General features: G+C 51.9%; 1 protein-coding gene across 1 annotated transcript in view; it reads left to right on the top strand.

Moving 5' to 3' along the window:
• PARVB (parvin, beta) overlaps nt 1–24221 on the top strand; it is a 109085-nt gene that overhangs the window by 37090 nt on the left and 47774 nt on the right. The window contains exons 10-12 of the mRNA XM_006888135.1: nt 11123–11225; nt 21371–21511; nt 23583–23698. Of these exons, the coding sequence (XP_006888197.1) occupies nt 11123–11225; nt 21371–21511; nt 23583–23698 (360 nt within the window). The remainder of the gene's footprint in view (nt 1–11122; nt 11226–21370; nt 21512–23582; nt 23699–24221) is intronic.

Genomic DNA, 24221 nt, shown 5'->3' with positions numbered 1-24221 from the left:
TTGAGAGAAAGTCATCCAATTCCATCCATAAGAATGACCGATGAGGGGACACGGGGCCAGAGACCTACATGAAGCTAGGTTGAGAGAAAGTCATCGTCGGGGATGAGCACACGCAGCAGAGGGAGTGGCTGATGCAGAGGTCCGGTGCTCTGCACATACTTGGCAAGTCTGAGGGTCATTGAGAACCTGCGTGGCTGGAGCAAGAAGGAGAGTGGTTGGAGACACAGCTGGAGAACTAATGTGAAGTAATACGGCTCCTGATGCTCAGGGTCCTTGCAAATCCTTAAACATTACTGCTTTGATGCCCAACAAAATGACGGGTAGCTCTGTCCAGCAGGCAGGGAATCACGTGGACCTGGCTCCTGCTTGCTCCTGGGTGTACGCTTCTGTGTACATGCTCCTGCGTGCATGTTCCTGGGTGCAGGCTCCTGGGTGCGTGTCCCTGAGTGCAGGCTCCTGGATGCATGCTCCTGGATGCATGCTCCTGGGTGCATGTCCCTGGGTGCAGGCTCCTGTGCATATATTCCTCTGTGCAGGCTCCTGGGTGCATGTTCCTGTGTGTATGTTCCTGGGTGCAGGCTCCTGGTTGCAGGCTCTGGGGTGCAGGTTCCTGGATGCATGCTCCTAGGTGCAGGTTCTTGGGTGCATATTCCTGGGTGCACGCTCCTTAGTGCGTGCTTTTGGGTGCATGCTTCTGGGGGCATGTTCCTGGGTGCAGATTCCTGGATTCAGGCTCTTGGGTGCATGTGTCTGGATGCATGTTCCTGTATACATGTTCCTAAGTGCAGGCTCCCGGGTGCATGTTCCCGGGTGCAGGCTCCAGGGAACAAGCTGCATGCCAGCCTCCCACACTGCTTCTCAGCACAGCAACATTGATCCTAAACTGTTCCTACCTGAGGTGGAGACCAGGCAGGGTTGTTGCTGGGTGCCATCCAGTCAGTGCCAGCTCATAGGGAGCTCAGGTGCAGCAGAAGGAAGCATCTCCTTGCTCTGTGCCATCGTCACACACACTGGATAAACCCATTCCTGTAGTCATTGTGTCAGCCCGTTTCACTGAGGGTCTTCCTCTCTTCTCAGGGACTCCGCTCTACCAAACATGACGTCCTTCTCCTGGGACTGATCCCCCTGGTAATAGGACCAGAGTGTGTGAGATCAAGTCACACCATCTTTGCTCTGAAGAACACTCTGGCCGCACTTCCTCCGAGACAGACTTATTCCAACACCACAATTCAGAGGCATCAATTCTTCCCTCAAACCAAACTCATCAGTGTTAAGTTGAACCCAACTCATAGCGACTGTCCCTGGAGTTTCCAAGATTGGGAGTCTTCACAGCAGGAGCCTGCCCGTCTTTCTCTTTTGGAGGGTCCGGTGGATTTGAACTGCTGTCCATTTAGCTAGCAATCGCACCACATTACCATTACACCACCAGGGCTCTCAGTTGTTCTTCAGTCTTCCTCATTCTTTGTCCAGATTTCACATGCGTGTGAGGTGATGCCCTCATTTGGCGTTTTTGCTTTCTGAAATGTTAACAGATTTGCCCAAAGCAGTACGTCCTTTGATTTGTTCACTCCTGCTTCCCTTGGGTGTTGGCTGTGGATCCCGGTCGGATGGAGTTCCTGCCGTCTTAAATCTTCTCTCTGCTAATCCTGATGTTTCTTACTGCTGGGCGACGAGGAGTTTGGTTTCCCTGGTGCTGAGATGTAATCCACAGGAAAGGCTGCAGTCTTTGATCTTTTGCAGTCAGTACTTCAAGTCCACTTCACTTTCAGCAAGGAAAATTGTGCCAGTGGCCTAAGGCAGGTTATTGATTGGTCTTCTCCTCTTGATGCACTTTCTTCCTCACGGAGCCCAGACTCTCAGATTATTTGCTCGGGATACAGATTGGATAGATAGGGGGAAAGATATAACCTTGACATGCACTTGAAAGCCTTTACCTCATCAATAAAGCACAGGTAAATAGCTTTCTAGTATTCTCAGCTTCCAGCCCAGGTCCATGCCATCAGCATTCTATGTCTTCTTTTAAATCTGAGGGAAATTGATGAATGTTTTTAAGAGATGCAATATTTAAAAAAAATTTTAATTATTGTAAGAAGATAGATAACATAATCCTTGCCCATCCAGCTTTTTCCTTGTAAACAGTTCAGTAACACAGTGACATCAATCCTGTGCTAATGTCACCAGAATCCTTTGCTAAGTTTTCTGTCTCTGAAAAGAAAACAGTGTTTTCTGAATAGCACTTCGCCACTTTCCTTCCTGTGTCCTCAACAATATAGGTGCGTGATGACATAATCTGCGAGGTATGTAATGATCCCCCATGATCTGATAAACCAAATAGTTATAAAAAGATTAAGGTTGGAAGGCAACATCCCATAATCCCGGCAAAACCCTCATCTGTGGTAGGGTCATTTTCCTCGGGGTGACCTCTAACACTTTATCTCACAGGAGACCAAGGGGAGGGGAGTGAGCTGAGGGGGCTGGGGGTGGACCTCACTGTTACCAGGAAAGAGTGGCCTGGAGTGGAGAGGATATTTTTGAGCCTTTAAGTTAACCCACTGTGCTGAGCGTGCTGTTGCAAGCACCGTGGTCATCTCTCTTCCTGAGGGTCTTGCCCTGTTTCACTGACCTTGTGTTTTACCAAACATGATGGCCTTCTCCAGCGACTATTCCCCCCTGATAAGATTGATCTGCTTGGAACACTGGGATTCCTTTAGAGGAACAATTGGGATTTCCCAGCTGACCCTCTGGGGTTTCTGAGACTATAAATCATGGGAGGAGATTGCTCACCTTTCTTTCAAGGAGAGGCTGATAGATTCAGGTCACACTGAAAAGGAGTGGCCTTTGGTTTTGCAACACAGCCTCCTCTGGACTTGGCCACCAGACCACCTCACTGTCCAGTGTTCTGGATCAGTGAATCAGAACCGACTCGTAGCTGGCCCGGCAGTGACTTTCTAGAGGTTGTCCACACAGAAGGAGATTGCCCATCTTTCTACCTCGGAGAAGCGGGTTGATTCTCACCATTTGCCTTTGGGCCGGCAGCAAAATTCCTTCCCGCTAAACCACAAGAGCTCTCTAATATCCAGTTGTTGTTGTTGTTGTTGTTAGGTGCCATCAAGTCAAGTATGACTCAGAGTGACCCAGTGACAACAGATCTGAACCCTGCCCTGCCCTGTGCCGTCCTCACAATCTCTGGCACACTCAAGCCCATTGCTGCAGTCACTGTGTCAGTCCACCTTGTTGGGGGTCTTTCTCTCCTTTGACATCCCTCCACCATCCCAGCAGGATGTCCCTCTCCAAGAATAGCCTCTCCTAACAACATGCCCAAAGCATGGGAGACAGTTTCATCATCTTTGTGTGCAAGGAGCACTCTGGCTGCACCCTCTCCAAGACATCCGTGGGATGTTCAGTGCTCTTCTCCAACACCACAGCTCAAAGGCTCCAATTCTTCTGTCATCCTCTTTCATTGTTCAGCTCTCAGATGCATAACAAGTGATCAGAAAGACCATGGCCTGAATCAGGCACACCTTAGTCTGCAAACTGACATCATTACTCCTCAATACTTTGGAGAGGTCCCTGACTGGAGACTTTCCCAGTGCAGTAAATCTCCTGATCTCTTGACTTCTGGTACAAAGTGTATTGATTGCAGATCCAAGTAAGATGACATCATTGACGGTCTCAGTCTTTTTTCCCATCGGTCATGTTGTTGCCATTTGGTCTGGTGGTGAGAATTTTCTTTTCTTGGCATTGAGATGCAATCCGTATCGAAGGCTCGATGTTTAACTTTCTGCAGCAAGTGCTTCAAGTCCTCCTCACGTTCAGCAAGGAAGGTTGTTATCTGTGTAACAAAGATTATTGTTGAGTCTTCCTTCAATCTTGGTGCCACATTCTTCTTCGTAGAGTATTTTTGAGTTACAGTCATATCCTGTGAGGAGCTCTGGTGGCCTAGTGGTAAGAAGCTGCACTACAGTCCCAAAGGCAGGTGGTTCAAATCTGCAGGAGAATGGGCCATTTCCTGCCCCTGAACACCTGCTAGAGGGTTAGCTATGGGTCAGTGCCAACGCGATGGCACACGACACCAACAACAACACCCAGTAGGGGAGATTATGTCAAACAAAAAAGATTTTCACTTTGTGTTGTGTACAGGTCTGCGAAGGAGGGATGTGGGTGTAAGGGGCACCGTAGCTGTGGTGAGAAGGGCAGTCAGGGAGTGAAGGGACACTGAGACCTGAGAGTAGATGACAGGTGGCCAGCAGAGAGGGAGGAGGAACAGGTTCTGGGCAAAAGGAGCAGCATGTGCAAAGGTCAGGAGGCAGAGAAGTGTGTGGAGAATGCCCACAGGGAGGCAGGTGGGCGGTGGAGTGGCCGATGTGAGGTGTGGATAGGACAGTGATGGAGGAAGAGATGAGGGGACGCGGACTTCATCAAGAAGGGATCATGGGGGTGGCAAGTGGTGGAGGGTTGGGGTGTTATCTTTTAGAAGGGGAGCAGATTTTGGGGGGAGATGAGTTCATGGCATGCCCTAGAGGCCCCCAGACAGACAAATTATGGGGAGGGTGGGCCAGGTGGGGATTTTTAAAATTTTTAAATTTTATTATTATTTGTGTGTGTACCATCAAATCGGATCTGACTGGTACAGGAGGAGATTGTTCCTCCTTCTCCAGCAGAGCATCTGGTGGATTCGAACTGTGCACCTCTGGGCAAGCCAGATGTTTAAGAGTGTCTGGGACAGAGAGGCCATTGGCCTTGTGGGGAGTCATCAACACGCTAGGATGGGAAGCCCAAGGAGTTCTCGTCCAGGACTGGCCCCTAGGATCATGTTTTGAGGTCAGGAGGAGCCCCAGATGAAACGGGACAGCTGGCCAGCTGGAGCTGGAAATCGGGGTAAGCGTGGTGTCCGTGGGATATGAGAGACAGCCCCCGCGAAGATACAAGGTGGTCGCACCAGGGAGGAGGAGGGACTCTGGATGTTGGAGGTTAGATTCCCGAGACCCCTCCCACCACATGGCTGCAGCTGGCAGTGTTGACCATTGGGGTGCTGGTCTCCCCGCTCTGTCCTGCCAGGGTGACTTTTCACAAACACCGAGTGCTGCATGACTTCTCTATTTTTGCTTCCCCGAACCCAGCCTTCGATTTATTTTCACTTCTCGTCTTCACCTGGTTGTGTGTCTGATTTAATATTTTTGTGTTAGCGGGGAAAGAGAATACATCCTTCCCGGAAATTTGCTTTGCGGCCAATTTTGCAGGTTGCATTGGTTGCGAAGAGTGACAGCTAACAATATATTCCAGAGTGGTGCCCTTCCGCGCGTCTCTGGGAGGGCAATAAAGTGCCATTTCCAAGAGCGACCAATTAGATGACTTTACTTGTTTTACTTGTGCAGGAAAACCACAGACTCCACCTTATTGATCCGTCTGCTGGCATGCCTGTTGTTTTTGTGGGATGGAAATGCTGTAAGTGGGCTGGGCCATTTAAGATTTTTCTCTGGGGTGGGGCCCTGTTTTCTGTAGATAAGTCCTCAAATGGTGCTGTTTTCATGTTGTTATTGTTAAGTGCCTGGGTTGGAGGCGACTCATAGGGACCCTATGAGGGAAAGTCCTGGACCCCTCCTGTATAACTTTCATCCTTTCTCCAGGTTCATAGGGTTTCTGGAGGCAAGCTATTATGGAAGTGAATGCCACTCCTGCTTCCAAGCTTGTTTTAATCAGGGAGCTCCACCAAGCACTGTCCACCATGGGTAACCATTATTGCATCTGACACATCAGTGTCGCGCTTCACAGCAACCACGAATTACCTCTGTATGGCAAGTGGACACACCAGGGTTATATGACCTAGAAGAATGTTTCACCAAAAACAAGTAAAGGCAGGCCTGAGGGCTGCAGATTAGAGTCACCCACCTTTGGCTTGGGAGCATGACTTTCTGTCCTCTAGGCCAACTGATCTCGCTCTCTGTATTTCCATGTACAAGGCTATTACTCCATGATTGGAAAGCAAACCCTTGCGGAGAATGTGCTGATCGAGGCGACTGGCCTGTTGTTTTTAGGTGCTGTCTCCTCGGTTGTGACTCAGAGACACAGTGAACAACAGATCGGAACCTTGGCCTACCCAGCACCATCCTCATCATCTCGGATATACTTGAGCCCATTGTTCGAGTCAGTGTGTCAGACCCGTGTGTTGAGGGGCTTCCTCTCTTTCTTGGTCCTCCGCCTTACCCAGCACGATGTCTCTCTTCCCCAGGGCCGGCCCGATGTATGTGACACCAAAGTGTCACCCTCCTTGTCTCTGAGAAGCGCCTTGCTTGCATTTCCTCTAAGACAGACTTACTTGCTCTTTTGGCGGGCCGGGAGATAATCGGCACTCACCTCCAATTCCACAATTCAATGGCATCGATTCCTCTTCTGTCATCCTTACTCATTGTCCGACAGAGAACCGATAAAACACCTCCACACGAAAGCACGTTCCTTCCAGCCAAAACGTGGAGGCAACCCAGGCGTCTTCATTCTCTCTGTCAGAGATGCTGGGCATGGATGGCTTTGGGAAGCAGAAACTTACTCTCTCCCAGCTTGCTGCTGTTGTTAGGTGCCGATCCGTGGACTGCGGCTCATTGGGACCCTGAACAACAGAGGAACCCTGTGAAGAGCCGAGCCCCGTCCTGCCTGTACTGTCCTCCTTGCTACTGTGTCAGTCCATTTCATTGAAGGGTCTTCCTCTCCTCAGCCTCAATTCAAAGGCCCCAGTTCTTCTTTAGTCAACTTTATTCATTGTTCAACTTCCGGATGCATAGGACGCAGTTGGAAATACGATGGCTTAAATCAGGTGCACCTTAGTCTTAGTGCATCCTTGCTCTTTAGAACTTTGCTTGGGTCCTTGATAGCAGATTTCCCCCAATGCAACATGCCTTTGGATTGTGTGCGTGTGCGTGCATGCGCAGCAGGGGGTGTTTGTGTTTTGTCTTTGAGGTGCTAGGGTTTTTAATGACAGTTTGCAGTTTCTTACAGTTTAGGAAGTTGTAGTTGTTGTGGGGTACCGTTGAATCAACTATAACTCTGGGTGACCCTGTGAACGTGGTTCTGAACCACACCCTGTCCTGTGCCATCCTCATCAGGTCTCATATACGTGAGCCCGTTGTTAACACCACCGTGTTAGTCCATCTTGTTGAGGGTCTTGCTCTCTCTCACTGGCCTTTCACCTTTTCAGGCATGCTGTCCCTTTAGCTCCTTCTAACATCGTGTCCAAAATATGTGCGACGCAGCTTCACCATCCCCGCCTCCGAGGAGCACCCTGGCGGCACTTTCTCCAGGACACGTGTGTTCTCTTGGCCGTTCCGTGGATTCTTGGTGCCCTTCTCCAACACCACAGCTCCAAGACATCAATTCTTCTGCTGTCATCCTTAGTCGTTGCTTAATTTTCAGATGTATCATAAGACAACGGCTTATTCTTAACGACTGATGCCAAGAATGTTAACTGTGGGTCCAAGCAAAAAAAAAACCAAAAAAACAAACAACCCATCACTATAAACTTTAGTCTTCTGTTTGTTCTGATTTTACCTGTAGGCCCAATGGTGAGGACTTCAGAAGTCAGTCCCTATTTAGGGGGCAGCTGTAGGGTCTGTTCTCCTCTGTTGGTGATGGAGGAAGGTCCCTGTAGCATCTGCAGGCCAGGGGTTCCATGGAGACCGCCCTGTGTTCTGGACTCCCGTATGCCAAGGAGCTTCGTCTGGACCTGAGTCCAAGAAACCTTTCTCCACTCCTGGCGATTATTTCTTGGTGACACTGGGGATCTCCCTCTCGGCTCAGTTTCCTCCCTTTTTTGTCCCTAGTGAGATGAAACGTACCCCAGGCTACCCCGTAGAACTCCCCTGACATCTGATGGTGCCTGCGATGGGATTAGGGGGTGTATCACCCTTAATGGGAAGGAGGTGGCCCTAGTGGCAAGAAGCTGTGCTGCAATCCTGAAGGCACACAGTTCCAATCTGCCGGCTGTTCTGTGGGAAAAGGATGGACAGTCTCCTCCTGTGTGATTAACTGCCTCTCACTCACATCAGCAGTGGGTCGGATCCAACTTCATGTTACACAACAACAACAACAACATCAGTCTCAATGCTCCTCTAGCTCTTAGTTTTATGAGGTCATGAGGGATCATGACGTAGGCTCCACATTTCATCACTGTATGCATATATCATGATGCACTTGTATTTGGGGAGCATAATACATTCGATGACACCAAGAACTCATCAACAGATGAATAGACCGGACAGAAGGGGTCCACCCCTTGGACTGTGACTCAGCCCTGAGATAAAGGAAGTTCTGCTGTGTGCCAGACCCTGGATGGACTTTGGGAACACTGTGCTGAGAGAAAGCTGTCCCTCACGTAAAACTAGGACGATACAATTCCATTTATCTGAAGGGTCTGGAATGGGAGAGTCCAAAGAGACAGGAGGCAGATTTGTACGTGTCGGGGACTGGAGGCGAGGATGAGTCTGGTAATGGGTGCGTGGAGGTAGGTGCTGGTGATGAGTCCCTAGGGTCCCTGGGGAACACAGCTGGCTTGCCCTGGTGGCGTCGCACAGAATATGTCAGACTGTTAGCCAACTAGATCAGTGGTTCACGTCCAGCTCCTCTGAGAGACAAAGCCGTTTCCTTGCATCCAGTTTTGATAGGTCTGCGTCCATAAAGGTCACACCTTGAGAAACCTGTGGGGCTGTGCTCCTGTGTCCTACAGGGTGGCTCGGAGTCGGAATCAGTCCCACGCCAGTGAGCTCTCTGTGTGTATGTATGTGTGTGTGTGTGTGCGTGTGTGTGTATGTATGTACACACATGCTGATCAGCGAGCTAGAGTGAGTGGGTGAGTGCATGTGTGTATGCACACATGTACATCAGTGAGCTAGAGTGGGTGCGTGGGTGTACGTGTGTGTGTGTGTGCATATGTACGTACACACATGCTGATCAGTGATGTAGAGTGTGTGTGTGTGTGTGTGTGTGTGTGTGTGTACACGTACATCAGTGAGCTAGAGTGGGTGCGTGGGTGTACGTGTGCGTGGGTGTGTGCATATGTACGTACACACATGCTGTTCAGTGATGTAGAGTGTGTGTGTGTACACATACATCAGTGAGCTAGAGTGGGTGCGTGGGTGTACGTGTGCGTGGGTGTGTGTATGTATGTACACACATGCTGATCAGTGAGCTAGAGTGAGTGTGTGTGTGTGTGTGTGTGTGTGTGTGTACATATACATCAGTGAGCTAGAGTGGGTGGGTGGGTGTACGTGTGCGTGGGTGTGTGTATGTACGTACACACATGCCGATCAGTGAGCTAGAGTGAGTGTGTGTGTGTGTGTGTGTGTGTGTGTACACGTACATCAGTGAGCTAGAGTGGGTGCGTGGGTGTACGTGCGCATGTGTGTGTGTGTGTGTGTGTGTGTACGTACATACACACATGCTGATCAGTGATCTAGAGTGAGTGGGTGGGTGCGCGCGTGTGTGTGTGGTGTGTGTGTGTTCTTCAAACCTCCCTGCATGGAAGGGGCAGATGCTTTCCAGGGTGCAAGCCAACTGAGCAAACACGAGCACAGAGTCCTGTTGTTGGAGCGGGTGGGAATCAGCCGTTAGCAGCGACTTCCTGAGGATGCCTGTGCTAAGGAGCGGGCATTCCCATTGTTGGTTATGGAATCACCCGTCCCAGGATGCACTTGACTGACGTGGGCTCCGGGTGTGGAAACAAGCATCCTTGTTGGGTGTAGCTGAGAAGGGAGAAGGTTGGCACAGGCTGCGGGGAGGTGGGCAGGGAGAGGGTGAGAGGGAGGGGTGTGTCCTGCTCAGAGTCAGCCCTACCCTCACTCTTAGATCAACGCGGGGTGATTCTGGGGCCGCCTGTGGGACGAGTGGGCACAGACCCCTCTAACTGTCCCAGGAGCCACGTGGGACATTGTTCCCTAGTTCACTCGAGGAATCCTCCCTAATAACACAAGGAGGCACATGTTATCACCCCCTTTATTGTTTCCAAAGAGCCCTGGTGGCACAGTCAGTGGCCAAGCACTCAGCTAAGTGAAAGGTTGATGGTTCGAACCCCCCCCCCCCAGGGCTACACTCCGGTAGTACACATTTCCACTCTGTACATGGCACTCCATACACGGGACTTTGTACACATTTCAGCCTCTGAACCCCTGCAGGCTGTTCTGCCCCCGACAGGAGGCTGCTGTGAGTCAGACTTGACTTGATGGTACAAAGTACAAACACAGCTGTGTGTTTTTGAGTTCTGGTGGCACCATGGGTAAGCACTTGGCTGTTCAGGTTGGCATTCAGAACCCCCACCTGAAAAAAAAATAATAAAAAAAATAAAAAAAAAAGAACCCCCACCCGCCCCCAAGAGCTTGGGCGGGGAAAGACGCTGTGACCTGCTTCTGTAAAGATTACAGCTGTTGATTTTAGGTGCCTTCACCTCTCATAGAGACCTCGGAGCAACAGGTCAGAGCCCTGCCCTGCCCTGCGCCATCCTCATAATGTCCACCATGTGTATGCCCGGTGCTGCAGTCATGTGTCCCTCTATCTCATTGAGGGTCGTCTCTCTCAGTGACCCTGAAGTTTCCCCAGCTCAAGGACTGGACCTCCCAACAACATGCCCAGAGTCATAGATGTGACGCCCACCGTCTTTACCTCCAGTGAGCACCCCGGTTGCACTTGTCCAGGATAGATTTGTTTGTTGTTTGGAAGTTAGTGTTGTATTCAGAACTCTTTGCCAACACCACAGTCCAAAGGCCCTGCTTTTGTAAAGATAACAGTCTGGGAAATTCTGTGCACTTGACTCGGTTGTGTTGGGAAGGTCTGAGTTGGCACCGGCTTGACAGCATCCAGCATTGCCTGCCCCACCCCCATCTTACCCACGCCTCAGTCTGGCTGGTTTCACCGTTGATATCACTGGACGTCCCCGCAGCTGGGACTCCCTGGGACAGTTGGCAGGACTTCATGGGAGGAGCTGGGAGGTGCAGAGAGCTGAGGTGTGTGAGCGCTCCCCTCCTCACAGGCCGGGAGACAGGACATCCCTGACTGACAGGCCCTCAGGGGCACACTGGGCTGCACGTGGTCCTGCCTGGCCAGCATGGTGCTGAGGATGACGATGATACCTGCTTCCTCGCAGGTCCTCATTGACTGGGTCAACGATGTCCTTGTGGAGGAGAGGATCATCGTGAAGCAGCTGGAAGAAGACCTGTACGACGGCCAGGTGCTGCAGAAGCTCTTAGGTGAGTGCGCGGCTGAGTGGGCACGGTGCATGGGGATGGCTGGGACATAGGGCAGGGACAGCGCGAAGGGGTGACAGGTACACAAGGCAGGGGTGGTGCATGGGGATGGCAGGGACATGGGGCAGGGACAGCGCGAAGGGGTGACAGGTACACAAGGCAGGGATGGTACATGGGGACGGCAGGGACACGGGACAGGGTGGTGCATGGCATATGTAACATTACAAGAAGGTCAGCTGATGTCATATGTCATTCCAAGCACACCAGCATAACTACATCTAGACTAGTATTTGGTCTGACTCTGGGCTCCCGCTTGGGCAAGTGGACACGTTGAACGGGCCATCACAGATGTCCGGCTCCAGCTCTGAGCCCCGCCCCCATGGTGAGCCCCGCCCCCAGGGGCTGTCTCCCAGCCTCCCTGCACACGCAGCTCCGCAGCTCCGTCAGGTCCCCTGATCTTGGAGGAGAACCTCCTGGGACTGTGAGAGTGTGTCATCAAACTCAACCCACCAGTCTTTGTTTTCGCTCAGTTGGTCCTCAAAAGACAGGTGTTGGGAGGGAAAGGGTTTGTGTTTGCCTAGGTCTTTCATCTGTTCGTCTGTTAGGTAAAGGTTGGTTGGTTGGCTGGTTTGAGGCCCGAGAGACACAGGCTAACACGAAGGTGGGCCTTGCCCTCTGAGACGCACTTGCTGGCCAAAGGGGAGAGGGACAATGATGTCAGCAGGTGTCGTCCAGTCAGCTGTGACTGTGCTACCTTCTGTGCACCATCGAGACCCTGCCGGGCCCTGCGCCGCCCTCACAACCCCTGTAGAGCCCACGGTTATAGCCCCTGGGCCAGGCCACCCCCTTGAGAACCCTCCTCTCTTTTATTGACCCTCTACCAATCTTGGTGCCCTTCTGCAGGGATTGGTCCCCCTGGGAACATGCACAGAGGAGATGCGTGAAGTCTGGCCTTCCTCCCTTCTGAGGAACATTTCTACTTTTCGGACAGTCCGTGGTTTATGCCAGATTCTTTGCCAACATCCCAATTCACAAGGCATCAGTTTTCCCTTTTCCTCATCCCTTGTCCAGCTTTCTTATTCATATGAGTTAATTGGAAAGACGATTGCTTGGGTCTGACACTAATGATGGGGTGAGGGAGAGGGTTGGGGCAGAGACTGGCCTGAGGGGCAGGAGGCTGGGTGGCCCCTCCTGAAGGCTCTGAATGGAGAGTGTTCCAGGCCAGGGCTCCCTGGGAGACAGAACCTGCTGTGTTGGTGAGTAGTATTAACTGACAGGGTTGTTGTTGTGGCCAGAGTGCAGGGAGGGTGGGAGAGAGTCGAGGGAGGAGGCTGGGAGGGTGGTGGGGCCAGGTGATGGCCTGCGCTGATGGATAGTGACTTTCATTCTAAGTGACAGGTGGTCATTGGAGGCTTCAGTGTGACTGGAGTTAGACGTGAAAAGGTCCTTTCGGTAGCTGTGCCAGAATGAACAGGGAAGGGGTCAGAGGTCGGCGCCGAGAGGGCACGCAGCACACGTCAGAGCGGCCCAGTGCTGATCAAGGGGCTCAGTCCAGGGGGACGAGGGGACACAAGGCTTGGCAGGGAGGGTTTTGGAGGACTCGTGGTCACTGCTGAGGAGACGAGGCTGCCGGCCAGTGTTGTGGTGACCAGGCAATGGGGACGCTTGGAGCAGTGTGAGGAGTGGGGATGCGGTGTTTGGGATTGCATGTGGGGGAGCTGAGTGAGAGGCTGTCGCACTGGAGCTGGTCGCTGGGGGCGTGAATCTGGAGGCCAGAGGAGCATCCAGGCTGGCGCTTACGTAAGCGTGGAGGTGGGCGGCTTGGAGGAGATGGAGTTGGACCACAGGGGTCACTGGAGAGAACGCTCCAGACTTGGGATTTGTCCGAATGCCGAATGGCCAAGCAAGGGCGCCTGCGCTGCACCTTAGAACGAGCTTCTGAGGTCTGAGCAGAAATCTGAGGAGCCAGCATGGCTGTTTAGCTGTGTTGTGTTGTGTTGTGTTGTGTTGTGTTGTGTTGTGTTGTGTTGTGTTGTGTTGTGTTGTTCATTGCCAGAGTCCTTTCTGATGACACCGCAGACCTGTGCTGTGTGGGGTTCACAAGGCTGTGACCTTTTGTGAGCAGATCAGCACATCAGTCTTGGTGTCTGCTGAGGTGGGACCCACCCAGAACTGACCCTCCAGTGGAGTTTCAGAGACAGTAAATGGCCCGAGAGGAGATTGCCCATCCTCTCTCAAGGAGCAGTGGGTGGATTTGAACCACGTGCCTTTGCGATTGCAGCGCAGCTTCTTAGCTGTGCTCTCTGGTGTTGCATCCTCTACTGGTCCAGCTGTCCTTCGCCTCGGAGAGGAGCAGGCTGAAGTGAAGACTTGGTGCCACGTCAACTCTTAGACTTGAAGACTTGACCATTAGTGACAATGTCCACTCCAGAAATTTTCCATTCATTCCAACCATTTTTAAGATATAAACTGGACTGATAGGCCGTATCATGATCGACAGCAAAAAGATTGAAACTGTCAACAACTTCATCGTACTTGGCTCTATGATTAACACCCTTGTACCAGCAGTCAGGAAATCAGGAGATGTACTGCACTGTGAAAGTCTGTAGTGAGCAGTTTCTCCAAATTATTGAGGAGTAATGGTATCAGTTGGAGGACTAAGGTGCACCCGATTAAAGCTATGATCTTTCCAGTCATTTGTTACTCATCTGAGAGCTGGAAAAATAAGGATGAAAGAAAAAGGATTGATGCCTTTGAGCTGTGATGTTGGAGAAGAGCACTGAACATCCCACAGACTGCCAAAATAACAAAAATATCATGGACAAAGTGCAGCCAGAGTGTTTCTTGGAGGCAAAGGTGATAGAGCTTAGTATCACATACTTGGGGCTCACCCACCCAAATACATGTACATTTCAAGTCCTGTAAGTAGAATTGTGGCATTGTAGGCGACTTCAAAAGAGTCCTGGTGGTGCAGTGGTTAAACACTTGGACTGGAAAGTCAGCAGTAGGAACCCACCAGCCACTCTGTGTGAGAAGGTTCCCTTCTGTAAATATCACCACCTTGGAATCCCAGGGATTCTGTCCTGTGGGGTCTCTCAGTCAGCATCGCCTTATGGGCAGAGGGTTTGGTCTTGTCTGGGTTTGGTGATGCCAGCTTGTATTTTTTTTTTTTGTACAAAATTTGAATACATTGTTCTTCACAAAAGATCCTTCCCATTTCCTTCCCCCCCACCCATCGAATTGTGCAGCCCCATAATTAGCTATCCACTTGCCCGTCCTCACCCCTCTGCTTCCCCCTCCACCCCTTGGATCCTCATACTCATTCTACAATAATGGTTTTATACAGTATTTGTCCTTGTGGGACTGAGTTAGTTCTCTCAGCATAATGTTCTCCAGTCCCTCCCAAGTTAGGTAATAATTTACAAAATCATTGTTCCTGAGTGCTGCATAGTATTCCATTATATGAACGTACCATAATTTCTCAATCCATTCGTTTGTGGTTGGACTTCTGGGCTATTTCCATGTTCTTGCGATGATGAATAATGCTGTTATGATCATTGGTGTAAAAGTCTCCATTTGAGCCTCAGAGCTCATATCTCAGGATATATTCCAAGCAGTGGAATAGCTGGGTCATATGGAATTTCGTATGTTCAGCTTTTTGAGGAAGCGCCAGACTGCCTTCCAGAGTGCCTGTACCATTTTACAATCCCACCAACAATGTGTAAGAGTTCCTATCTCGCCACATCCTCTCCAACATTTATTACTTGCTTTCCGGTTAAACTTTGCCACTGCTGTTGGAGTGAGATGGTATCGCATTGTGGTTTTGATTTGCATCTCTCTTATTGCCAGTGATTTGGAGCATTTCTTCATGTTGGTGATGTCATCTTTAAAGGTTTGAAGAGCTAACAAGCAATGGTGATGCTCTGTGGTTGGCGTCCTTGGACTGGTACTTTGCTCACCTCACGAAGGAGTCAAAAACCAAGCCAACTCCCTGTCATGGTGAATTCCCACTCTAGCGGATTTCTGAGGCTGTATTTCTTTACAAGAGGCAGACAGTGGATTTGAACAGCCAACCTTTTGCTTAGCAAAAGCTAAGCCCAGCACATCAAGCATGATGCCCCAGGGCTCTTTGCCTGAAGAAGAGACTTGCTGATCTTTGCAGGAGCAACCTCAAGAGGGTTGTGTTCTTACATATCCCTGGTTCTTTCACATGCTGGCCTCACCCTGCCGTGTCCCTAAGCCTGAGTCTAGCAGTGCAGCTGCAGAACTTGGGGACTGCCCCCCAGGACCTCAGGGCAGGCTCTGAATTAGCATCCGCCTGTCTGCCTTGTTTGTGGGCACACATCTTCAGCTTTTTCTCTGGAGCAGAGCGGTGAGGTCGCCCAGTCGGGGTCACATCCTTTGGATCCCCGTCAGTGGGCCCAGCTAATGCAGACTTGCACTGCAGCACCGGGCTCCCATCAGTCTCCGGTGACCCTGCCGTCTGTGGGGCACACGGTGGGGCTGAGGGTGGCTCCCACAGCCCTTACAACCTGGGGAAGCTTCCGTTCTATCTTGTTTGAATAGCTTGAGTACTTGATAAGGCAACTTGAAAATCTCTTGCATGTCAAGTGGTTTTGACATATCACTTTGCTTGACTGAGACAAGAACAATGGACGGAAATGTTGGGCTATTAATAGGCTGCGGGAGTGGCACGCCTGGTTGTAGAAATGATGCCGTTACACTGATAAGAGGCGATCGTGACCCACGTGGTGGTGCCAGCCCAGCCCTGCATGATGTTGATGTAGGTGCTTGGATGCTCAGCTTCCCAGGACAGAACCAAATCCAAATAGGAGACTCTGTGCTCCTGCAGCAGCTCTGCTGGTGGCTAGTGGTTCCAGAAGCAGCAGCATTGCAATCCCGAAAGCACACGGTTCGAATCCACCAGCTGCTCCGCAGAGAAAAATGGACCGTCTCCTCCCATGTGGTTGACTGTCACTGAAACCCTCTGGAGGGTTACCTGTGGGATGGTTCTGACTCACCAGCACAGAGACGAGAACTGGGCTTCTGGAGTCGGGCCCTGCGTGGTCAGCTGTACAGGGATCCAGGGCACGTTGTCTTTGGGAGGGACAGGGGTGATGGTGTGTCCAGGAGGCAGAGAGAGGGATATGCACAGAGAATGGAGCCCAGCTGTGGCCACAGGAGGATAGCCAACGATGAGTTCCCACTTGATCAGCATAAACTCCACTTCTGAGGGATTTGAGAAGCAGGGGCTGCTTTCTGTGCTGTCCTGCAGGGTGGGGTTGTGGAGATGGAGCTCTCCTGTGCTTGAAGAGATCCGCTCAAGGTGGCCTCCACACGGACAGCAGTGAGGATGTGCTGACTAGGGTCATCAGGGCACACCCAGACCACAAGTCCTGTGTGAACTCATGCACAAAACCTCTTGTTGCAGAAATCTGGTTCTCCTCCTCTAACAAGTATTCAAAACCCCCACAGTCGGCAACAAGCCCCATTTTCCTGCTGCTCTTCGCCACTCCTGGGCTTCCTTCCTTCCTCCTTCTACTTCTTTTCATGCTGAGAAGACAGGGTCTTACCCCTGTAACTCTGAGCTGCTCAGTGTTCCACCTCTCAGCAGGTAAAGTGATGCTTGACCTTGTCTCCCCCTCACACAGAGAGTCGCTGAGACCTTGCTTATGAATCAATAGCTGGATCCAGATCAAAAGGGGGAATGTGTGGAACAGAATTTCAGCTTTTTACAGAACCTCGACTTCCTAGATCCATTGAAACAGCAAGAGGACTCTTGGTTTTTGGTTTTGTTTCTTAAAAATTTTATTATTTTTCGTACGTACTGTCAAACCAGCTCTGACTGGAGATTGCCCCTCCTTCTCCAGCAGAGCATCTGGTGGATTCAAACCTCACACCTCTGGGATCGCAGTGCAGCTTCCTGCCACTAGGCCACCAGAGCTCCCTCAGAAAGAACTCTTGGATCTTTCATGCTGAGCAAAACCTTCAAACCACAAACTTGAAACTAAACACCTGTTGAGCTAAATCAGCAAAGATTGTTTGTCATGAGATCTTCGCTCATTTAAGTAATTGTCACTACAAGATCAAATCATGAGCAGTAGCTCTGAAGCAGAGATGGAGACGTGTGGGGTGAGTCTGAGTCACTGGTCGTGGAGCAGAATGGATAGAGACAGCCAGGGTGGTGACACAAAGTGGAGAATGGAACCGGTGTTACGGAAATGAATGTGTAGAAGCCGCTGGGTGGGAGCACGATCTGTTGTATTTACACTCACACTCGATGTTCCATGGCACCTGGGAGTGCCCAGTCCCCCTGTGACATTGACCTTCTTCACCCCCCCCATCTCTGCTGGCTACAGGGGCCACCCTCAGTCTGCTGGCCATCTCACCTGGTGGGCCCGCTCTGTCTTGGGTTGATGAACACCCCTGTAGCCCTCTCTGTTTGCAGGTTTGAATGATCCAGCCCAAACCAGTTAACAAAGGTGGAGGGATGGCTGAGTGTGCGGAACAGCAGTCGCTTCCATCCCCTTCCGGATGCGCTCCATCATGCTGTCTTCTTTCCTTGGTCCCCAGCTGTTGTCCAGCCAACGTAGGGACGTCTGTCTCCCACTGTCCCTGGGTGGGATGAGTGGCTTGTGTTTGATGACTAATTGAAAGGCTGGGATTTGAACCTGCACAGCAGTGGCTAAAGAGCTCTGCTTCCGTCATGACTGTTGTGGGGTCCCTTCGAGCCAGCTCCAACCCACAGCACCTCTGATCCAAACCCTGCCCCGTGCTGGGCTGGCCTGGCTCACGGTCTGTTGTGTGTGAGTCCACTGCCGTGGCCACTGTGTCAATACATCTCAGTCGGGGATTGCACTGAGCCTCTGCTTTACAGAGGGCAGTGTCCTCCTCCAGGGACTGGTCCTGGATGACAGGTCCAGAGTGTGAGACCCGGGCTTGCCATCTCCACTTCCCGGGCACACTTGTTCCATCTTCTGGTCCGTGGCGTATTCGAGTTCTTCACCAGCACCACGGTTCAGAGGGATCGATTCTTTTCCAGGCTCCTTATCTCATTTATGTATGTATGTATGTATGTATGTATGTATGTATGTATGTATGTATGTATGTATGTGTGTATGTGTGTATGTGTGTATGTATGTATGTATGTTATTAATTTTAATGAACATTTACAGAGATTTTGGATTTCCATTCATTCATTGTTGCACTTTTCTCCTTGCCCACATCTCCTCCCCAGTTCGCTCTTCTCTTTGAAAAGTAAAAGAAAAATTCCTTCATTGGTGTACAATCCCCCGCACTCCCCACCCCAAGTACTCTCCACTATGCAGCCTTCATTCTGGGTTTCTTGTCCCTTTGTCCAGCTGTTGTGTGTAGGTGATGCGATTGGAAATATCACCACTTGGGATAGGAAAAGACAGTCAAGAAAGTCCTATAAGCAGTTCCACTCCGACACAAATGGATAAAACCAGCTCAGGCCTGACTCGAACACAATGGTTCTGATGTGTTGTTGTTGTGTGTGTGTGTGTGTGTGTGTGTGTGTGTGTCTTCCCACCATAATCCCTGGTTGTGGCACAGACAGTTGAGTGATTGGATGAATGTTGGATGTTCAAATTCACTGAAACCAATCTTTTTCTGAAAAAACCAGCCCCTGATGACCCCGTGGAGCCCAGTTCCACTCCGACATACACGGGCTCATGGAGTCTGCCCCATGACAGCTGGTTTGGGGGTGTGTGGGTCTCCCCAGCAGGGACCTCTCAGGTTATCCCAGCACCCTGGACAGCACCTGGCACACTGGTGCTCACTGACTGTGAATGAATGAATGAATGAATGAATGAATGAAGGAAGGAAGGGGGCTCTGAGCCCAGCAAGCACTGCTGTGAAGGTCTGTTGTCCCACAGAGAATGTCACAAGCCATTCACCTTCTCCTTCGCTGGCGCCCACGAGTTAATGTCTCCGTGCTGTGTAATGTGACTCGCTATTTTACAGAGGTGCGAGGTCAGGAATCGCCAGGTCTTGAACCCTGTACCCTGGAGCTTGGTGGCCCTTTAGCAGGTGTGGGGTCATGCGTCAGGTGACAGGTGTCTCACATCTCTTCACCCCTGCCCGGCTTCTTCCGCTCCGGAGGTGGCGGGCGAGCAGGCGGCCGCTGGGCACGAGTCTCCGTAATTGAATCTCAAGTGGATGTGACAGTCTCATCTCACCTTTCTCGATTGCTTCCTGCGCGCTCTCTGGGTAATGAAATCACCGGAGCGTCTCTGAATACCGCATACACCTTCTCACTGTGCTGTCCAACGCTGTTAAAGGCTTAGAGAAACAGAACCGGGCGTGCGTGTGCAGGGACCAAGGCTACACGCACGACCCTTGCTCTTCTTTGTCAAAAGCTTCTTCCTTCTGGAACCTCAAGAACACAGTCAACTGCAGCCCCCACCCCACCCCAAGGTGACCCTCACACATGCACCTGCGCTGTCTTGGTTACCTGGTGCTCCCGTGACAGATACAGCCCAGGAGAGAGGCTTGAACACAGGGCCTCCTTCTCTCCCTGCTCAGGAGACTGGCTGTGGTTCAGTGCCACGGACTCGACCTTGTGAACAGCACCTCGGGCCCTTGCCCTGCCCTGTGCTGTCCTCACAATCACTGCCGCATTGACGCCCACCGGGGCTGCCGCTCTGTCAGTTCGTCTCTCTGAAGGTCTTTTCTGCCCGGAGCTCCACTTTGCCAAGTGTGGCGTTTTTCTCCAGGGCCTGGTCCTTCCTGGTGACGTGTCTGAAGCACTGAGCTCACTTCTTGTCATCTTCTCTTCCAGGGACAATGGTGGTGGTTCGGTGCTGTCGAGTTGACACTGCCTCAGAGCGGTTCTGTGAACAGACAGACCTGAGCACTGTCCCATCCAGTGCCGTCCTCACCATCTCTGACCCACTTCAGCTGTTGTTATAGTCACCTTGTCATCCGTCTCATTGAGGGTCTTCCTCTCACTGATCTGCACCTCTCTGGGTCTACTCCACCCAACAGTGTGCCCCAAATACCCAAGACAAAGCTGCAGCATCCTTGCACCCTGAAGATTGTTGTTATTGTTTACCATTGAGGCAAAACTGACCCATAGCTGACCCTCCAGCTGGGTTTTCAGCGGCAGTTTAATTGCCTGGGGGGAGGCAGCATGGCGCTGGAGACCAATCAGAAAGTCGCCTGCAGGAGCTGCTTCTACAGAAGCTGTTGGCTGGGATTGGTGAGCAGTAGGGCGGGATGTTACCCACGGTGGACAGTGTGGGGTGCAGCTCCCCGATTAAAACAAGCTTGGAAGCAGGAGTGGCATCCACTTCTGGAATGGCTTGCCTCCGGAAACTCTCTGAACAGTGCTCAGGTCTTTCATTCATAGGGTCACTATGAGTCGTCTATGACTTGATGGCACTTAACAACAACAACAATAGCAACAGTAATCGCATGGGAGGAGATTGTCCATCCGTCTCCCACAGAGCAATGCCTTCGGGGTTGCAGCGCACTTTCCCACAACTAGGCCACCAGTGCTCCCCAAATTTAGGGCTCCAGCTCTAGGTGAAGGCTTCTCTCTGTAGACTCTCGGGGGAGGTCTCTCCTCCTTCCCACCTCGGCGGACCCCAGGTTTCTTGGCAATCTCCGTGTGTCTTGACGTTCTCCAACATCGTGTAAGACGAGAGGTGCGCCGGCCACACCCCAGGGAACCTCGCTGTGTGTAGAATCAGGGCTGTAGTGAGAGGTGATCCCACTCTTAATCGCTTTACAACTGCTGGGCTTCTCAGATCGTGTGTGTGTGTGTGTGTGTGTGTGTGTGTGTGTGTGTGACTGTGACTTCCACATTCCAACGCTCCACCCCAAACACCAAGAACAGAGGCCCAGCCAAGCACACACATATTTTGAGGGACACCATTTCACCCATGAGGTGGCCTTTGAGTTGTGCTTCCCCTTTTATACGTGAGATACCCCCAGTTCTGTCCTTGAATGACCTCTTTTACTTTCTGGAGTCATTTCCAAGGACGATGAAGGGCTGGAGCTAACATCCCAGGTGCTCGCCCTCTGTGCATCGGGGACCCCATCACAGCCTGCTTGGGTCTCAGCCCTGAGCACCCCCAGCTTTTTCTAACGCCCCTCCTTCCCCCTTGTCCTTGTCACTGCAGAGAAGCTGGCGGACTGCAAGCTGAACGTGGCCGAGGTGACCCAGTCTGAGATCGGGCAGAAGCAGAAGCTACAGACGGTGCTGGAGGCGGTTCATGACCTGCTGCGCCCCCACGGCTGGGTGCTCCGCTGGACGGTGGATGGTGAGGGGCTGCTGGGGACCGGGGTGCTGGGAACCAGGCCTGCTGGGAACTGGACCTGCTGGGGACCGGGCCTGCTGCTGACCGGGGCTGCTGGGGACCGGGCCTGCTGCTGACCGGGGTGCTGGGAACCGGGCCTGCTGGGGACTGGGCCTGCTGCTAACCGGGCCTGCTGGGGACTGGGCCTGCTGGGACCTGGTGCTGCCTTGCATCATTCCATTTGACTGTGTTTAAAAACCCTCTCACCTCCCTGTTCTGGGGGAGGCCGTGATATGAAGCTCAGGTGACCTCTGGCCTCAGAGTAGAGAGGACTGGTTGGCTGGTTGGCTGGGCAGGTCAAGGAATGTTGTAGCAGAAGGATGTTGCTGTTGTGTGCCATAGAGTCGGAATTGACCCATAGCTGACCCTCCAGCAGGTTTTCCGAGGCAGTAAATCGCACGGGAGGAGAGTGTCTGTCCTCCTGTGGAGCAGCTGGTGGTGGATTTGATGGGTTATGTATCAATGCCCTTCTTTAGCCTTCTTTATTCATTGTCAGTATGAAGTTTTTGAAAACACCATGACTTCAGTCAGGCACACCTTAGTCTTTAAACTGACATCATTGCTCCCCGGCACTTTAAAGAAGTCCTTTCAGAGACCATGAGTCAGCCTGTAGGATATGAGGCGAGAGAGGCACAGTGGGGTTCTTGGGTGGGTCTCAGCCCCAGCACCGGTGACACCAGATACCAAATACCTGTTTATCTGTAGACCACTCAAGCAGGGGCCAAGGGTGATTTATGTTGCCCATGGGGCCTTGTCATTGTGCCCGTCGGCATGGGGACCTGCCATCCCAGAGTTTGCAGCCAAGAGGCAAACTCGGGAAAGGGAGACTTAAACCGAGAGATGCTGGAGTGTTCTCTTCCCCGCTTGTCCTTTCCCCATCAAGGGTGTCACCGCACGTCCACAGGACAGTTACTATCTAGCTTCTCGGCTCGCCGGAGCAATCTGTGGTTCGCTGACGTGACCCCCTTGCTGTCTCCTCCCCCTGCGGTGTCATATACGTGCTGAATCTTTACTGCCTTTGGCACGAGTAGAACGTCCTTATACACTGAATTATGTCCCCACCCCACAAAATACGCCTTGAAATCCTGGCTCTTGTCCCTGTAGACTAGGAACCCTTGTGGGCTGAGGAGTCAGTGATCTGAATCCAGCAGCTGCTCCGTGAGAGAAGGATGAGGCGGTCGGCTTCGGGACACAGCTCAGCCTCGGGTCTGCATGGGCTGCTGCAAGCCGTTCTGCAGGGGCCCCTGTGGTCAAGGCAGCGGCAGTGGGCGGGGCTCTGGGTATTTGAAACCCAGTCGTTAACTGCTGCTACCTGGAAGGTCAGCAGTTCACACCTGCCCGCTGCTTCACAGATGATCAGCTTTGGAAAAGTTTACGGCCTTGGAAGCCCTAAACAGGGCTGCTCTGTCCCCAGGGTCACTTTCAGAATCCAGCTGACAGCTCTGGTTTTGGTGTCTATAATTAAGATGCTCCTTGGCATTAAGGCTCTCATTTGTTATGCTAATGAAGCCATATGTCTGTAGGATGGGGCCTAACCCTAATCCTATGTAGACAGACACAAATGGAGAAAGACAGACAGACAGTGGACTGATGGACTTACCAGCCTAGGGACGCTGAGCTGAAACACACAGAAAGGCCTGCCCTTAGAGCCACCCTATAAATGTACACTTCCAGCCTCCCAACCTGTGAGAAAACACTTTTCTGTTCTTCAAAGCCCCCCAAGGTGTGATATTTCTGCTACGGCAGCTGTAGGTACTAGGATGAAAACCAGCCAAACCTGCTGGCACTGAGTGGACTCTGACCCACAGCGACCCCAGACGGGCTGGAGGCTGCCTGCTCCGTGGGGTTTTCTCAGGATGATTTTCGTGGTTGGAGACCACCAGGCCTCTCTTCCATGGAGCTGCAGGGCGGGTTTGATCTGCCAACCTTTCAGTTAGTAGCTGAGTGTCAACTGTCACCCAGGGGCCCTGGCAGCCAGGAGAGGTTTCCGCAGAGCACGATCTGAAGCACCCGCCTTCTCCTTTCTCTCCTGAAGCCATCCACGGGAAGAACCTGGTGGCCATCCTACACCTCCTGGTCTCGCTGGCCGTGCACTTCCGGGCCCCCATCCGGCTTCCAGAACACGTCTCTGTGCAGGTGGTGGTTGTGAGGGTGAGTATGGTCCCGCTCGCTGCTAGCGGCCGTCTCGCTCACACTCTACCGGGGTTTCCACCGAGTAGGCAGCGACTTCTGTCTCCCCCAAATGCACTGGCTTAATTTGTTTCCTTTTCAAGAAATAATCTTCCCTTTCCCTCACTCGGACGAGAGGTGTGTGTCCCAGCTTTGAGCCGAGTGGCTGGAACTGGAACAATGGCGTTGATTTGAGAGAGGCAGGCTCAGAGGCTGGGAGTGCTGGGGCTTAAATTCCAGTCTAGAAAGAACACTATTTCGTGGAGAGCCAACATGGTGATTCAGTCCCTGGAAGGTGCTTATTATCCACCTGGGGGAGGTTGGGGCCGGCCATCTGAAGTGCACACCCCAGTTAAGGGATGGGGTTGGCCTGCGGTATAGTCAGCATGCGCATGGTACCTCTGGGGCCTGCCATCTGAAGTGCACACCCCGTTTAAGGACTGGAGTTCACACCGTGGTGTAACCAGCATGCTTGTGGTCCTCTGGGACCGTCTGAAGTGCACAC

Source organism: Elephantulus edwardii, unplaced genomic scaffold (genome assembly GCF_000299155.1).
Source record: "Elephantulus edwardii isolate Elephantulus edwardi_28Jun2011 unplaced genomic scaffold, EleEdw1.0 scaffold00064, whole genome shotgun sequence".
Lineage (NCBI taxonomy): Eukaryota > Metazoa > Chordata > Mammalia > Macroscelidea > Macroscelididae > Elephantulus > Elephantulus edwardii.
Note: the sequence above shows the minus strand (reverse complement) of the source record. Positions and strands in the feature narration are given on the sequence as shown.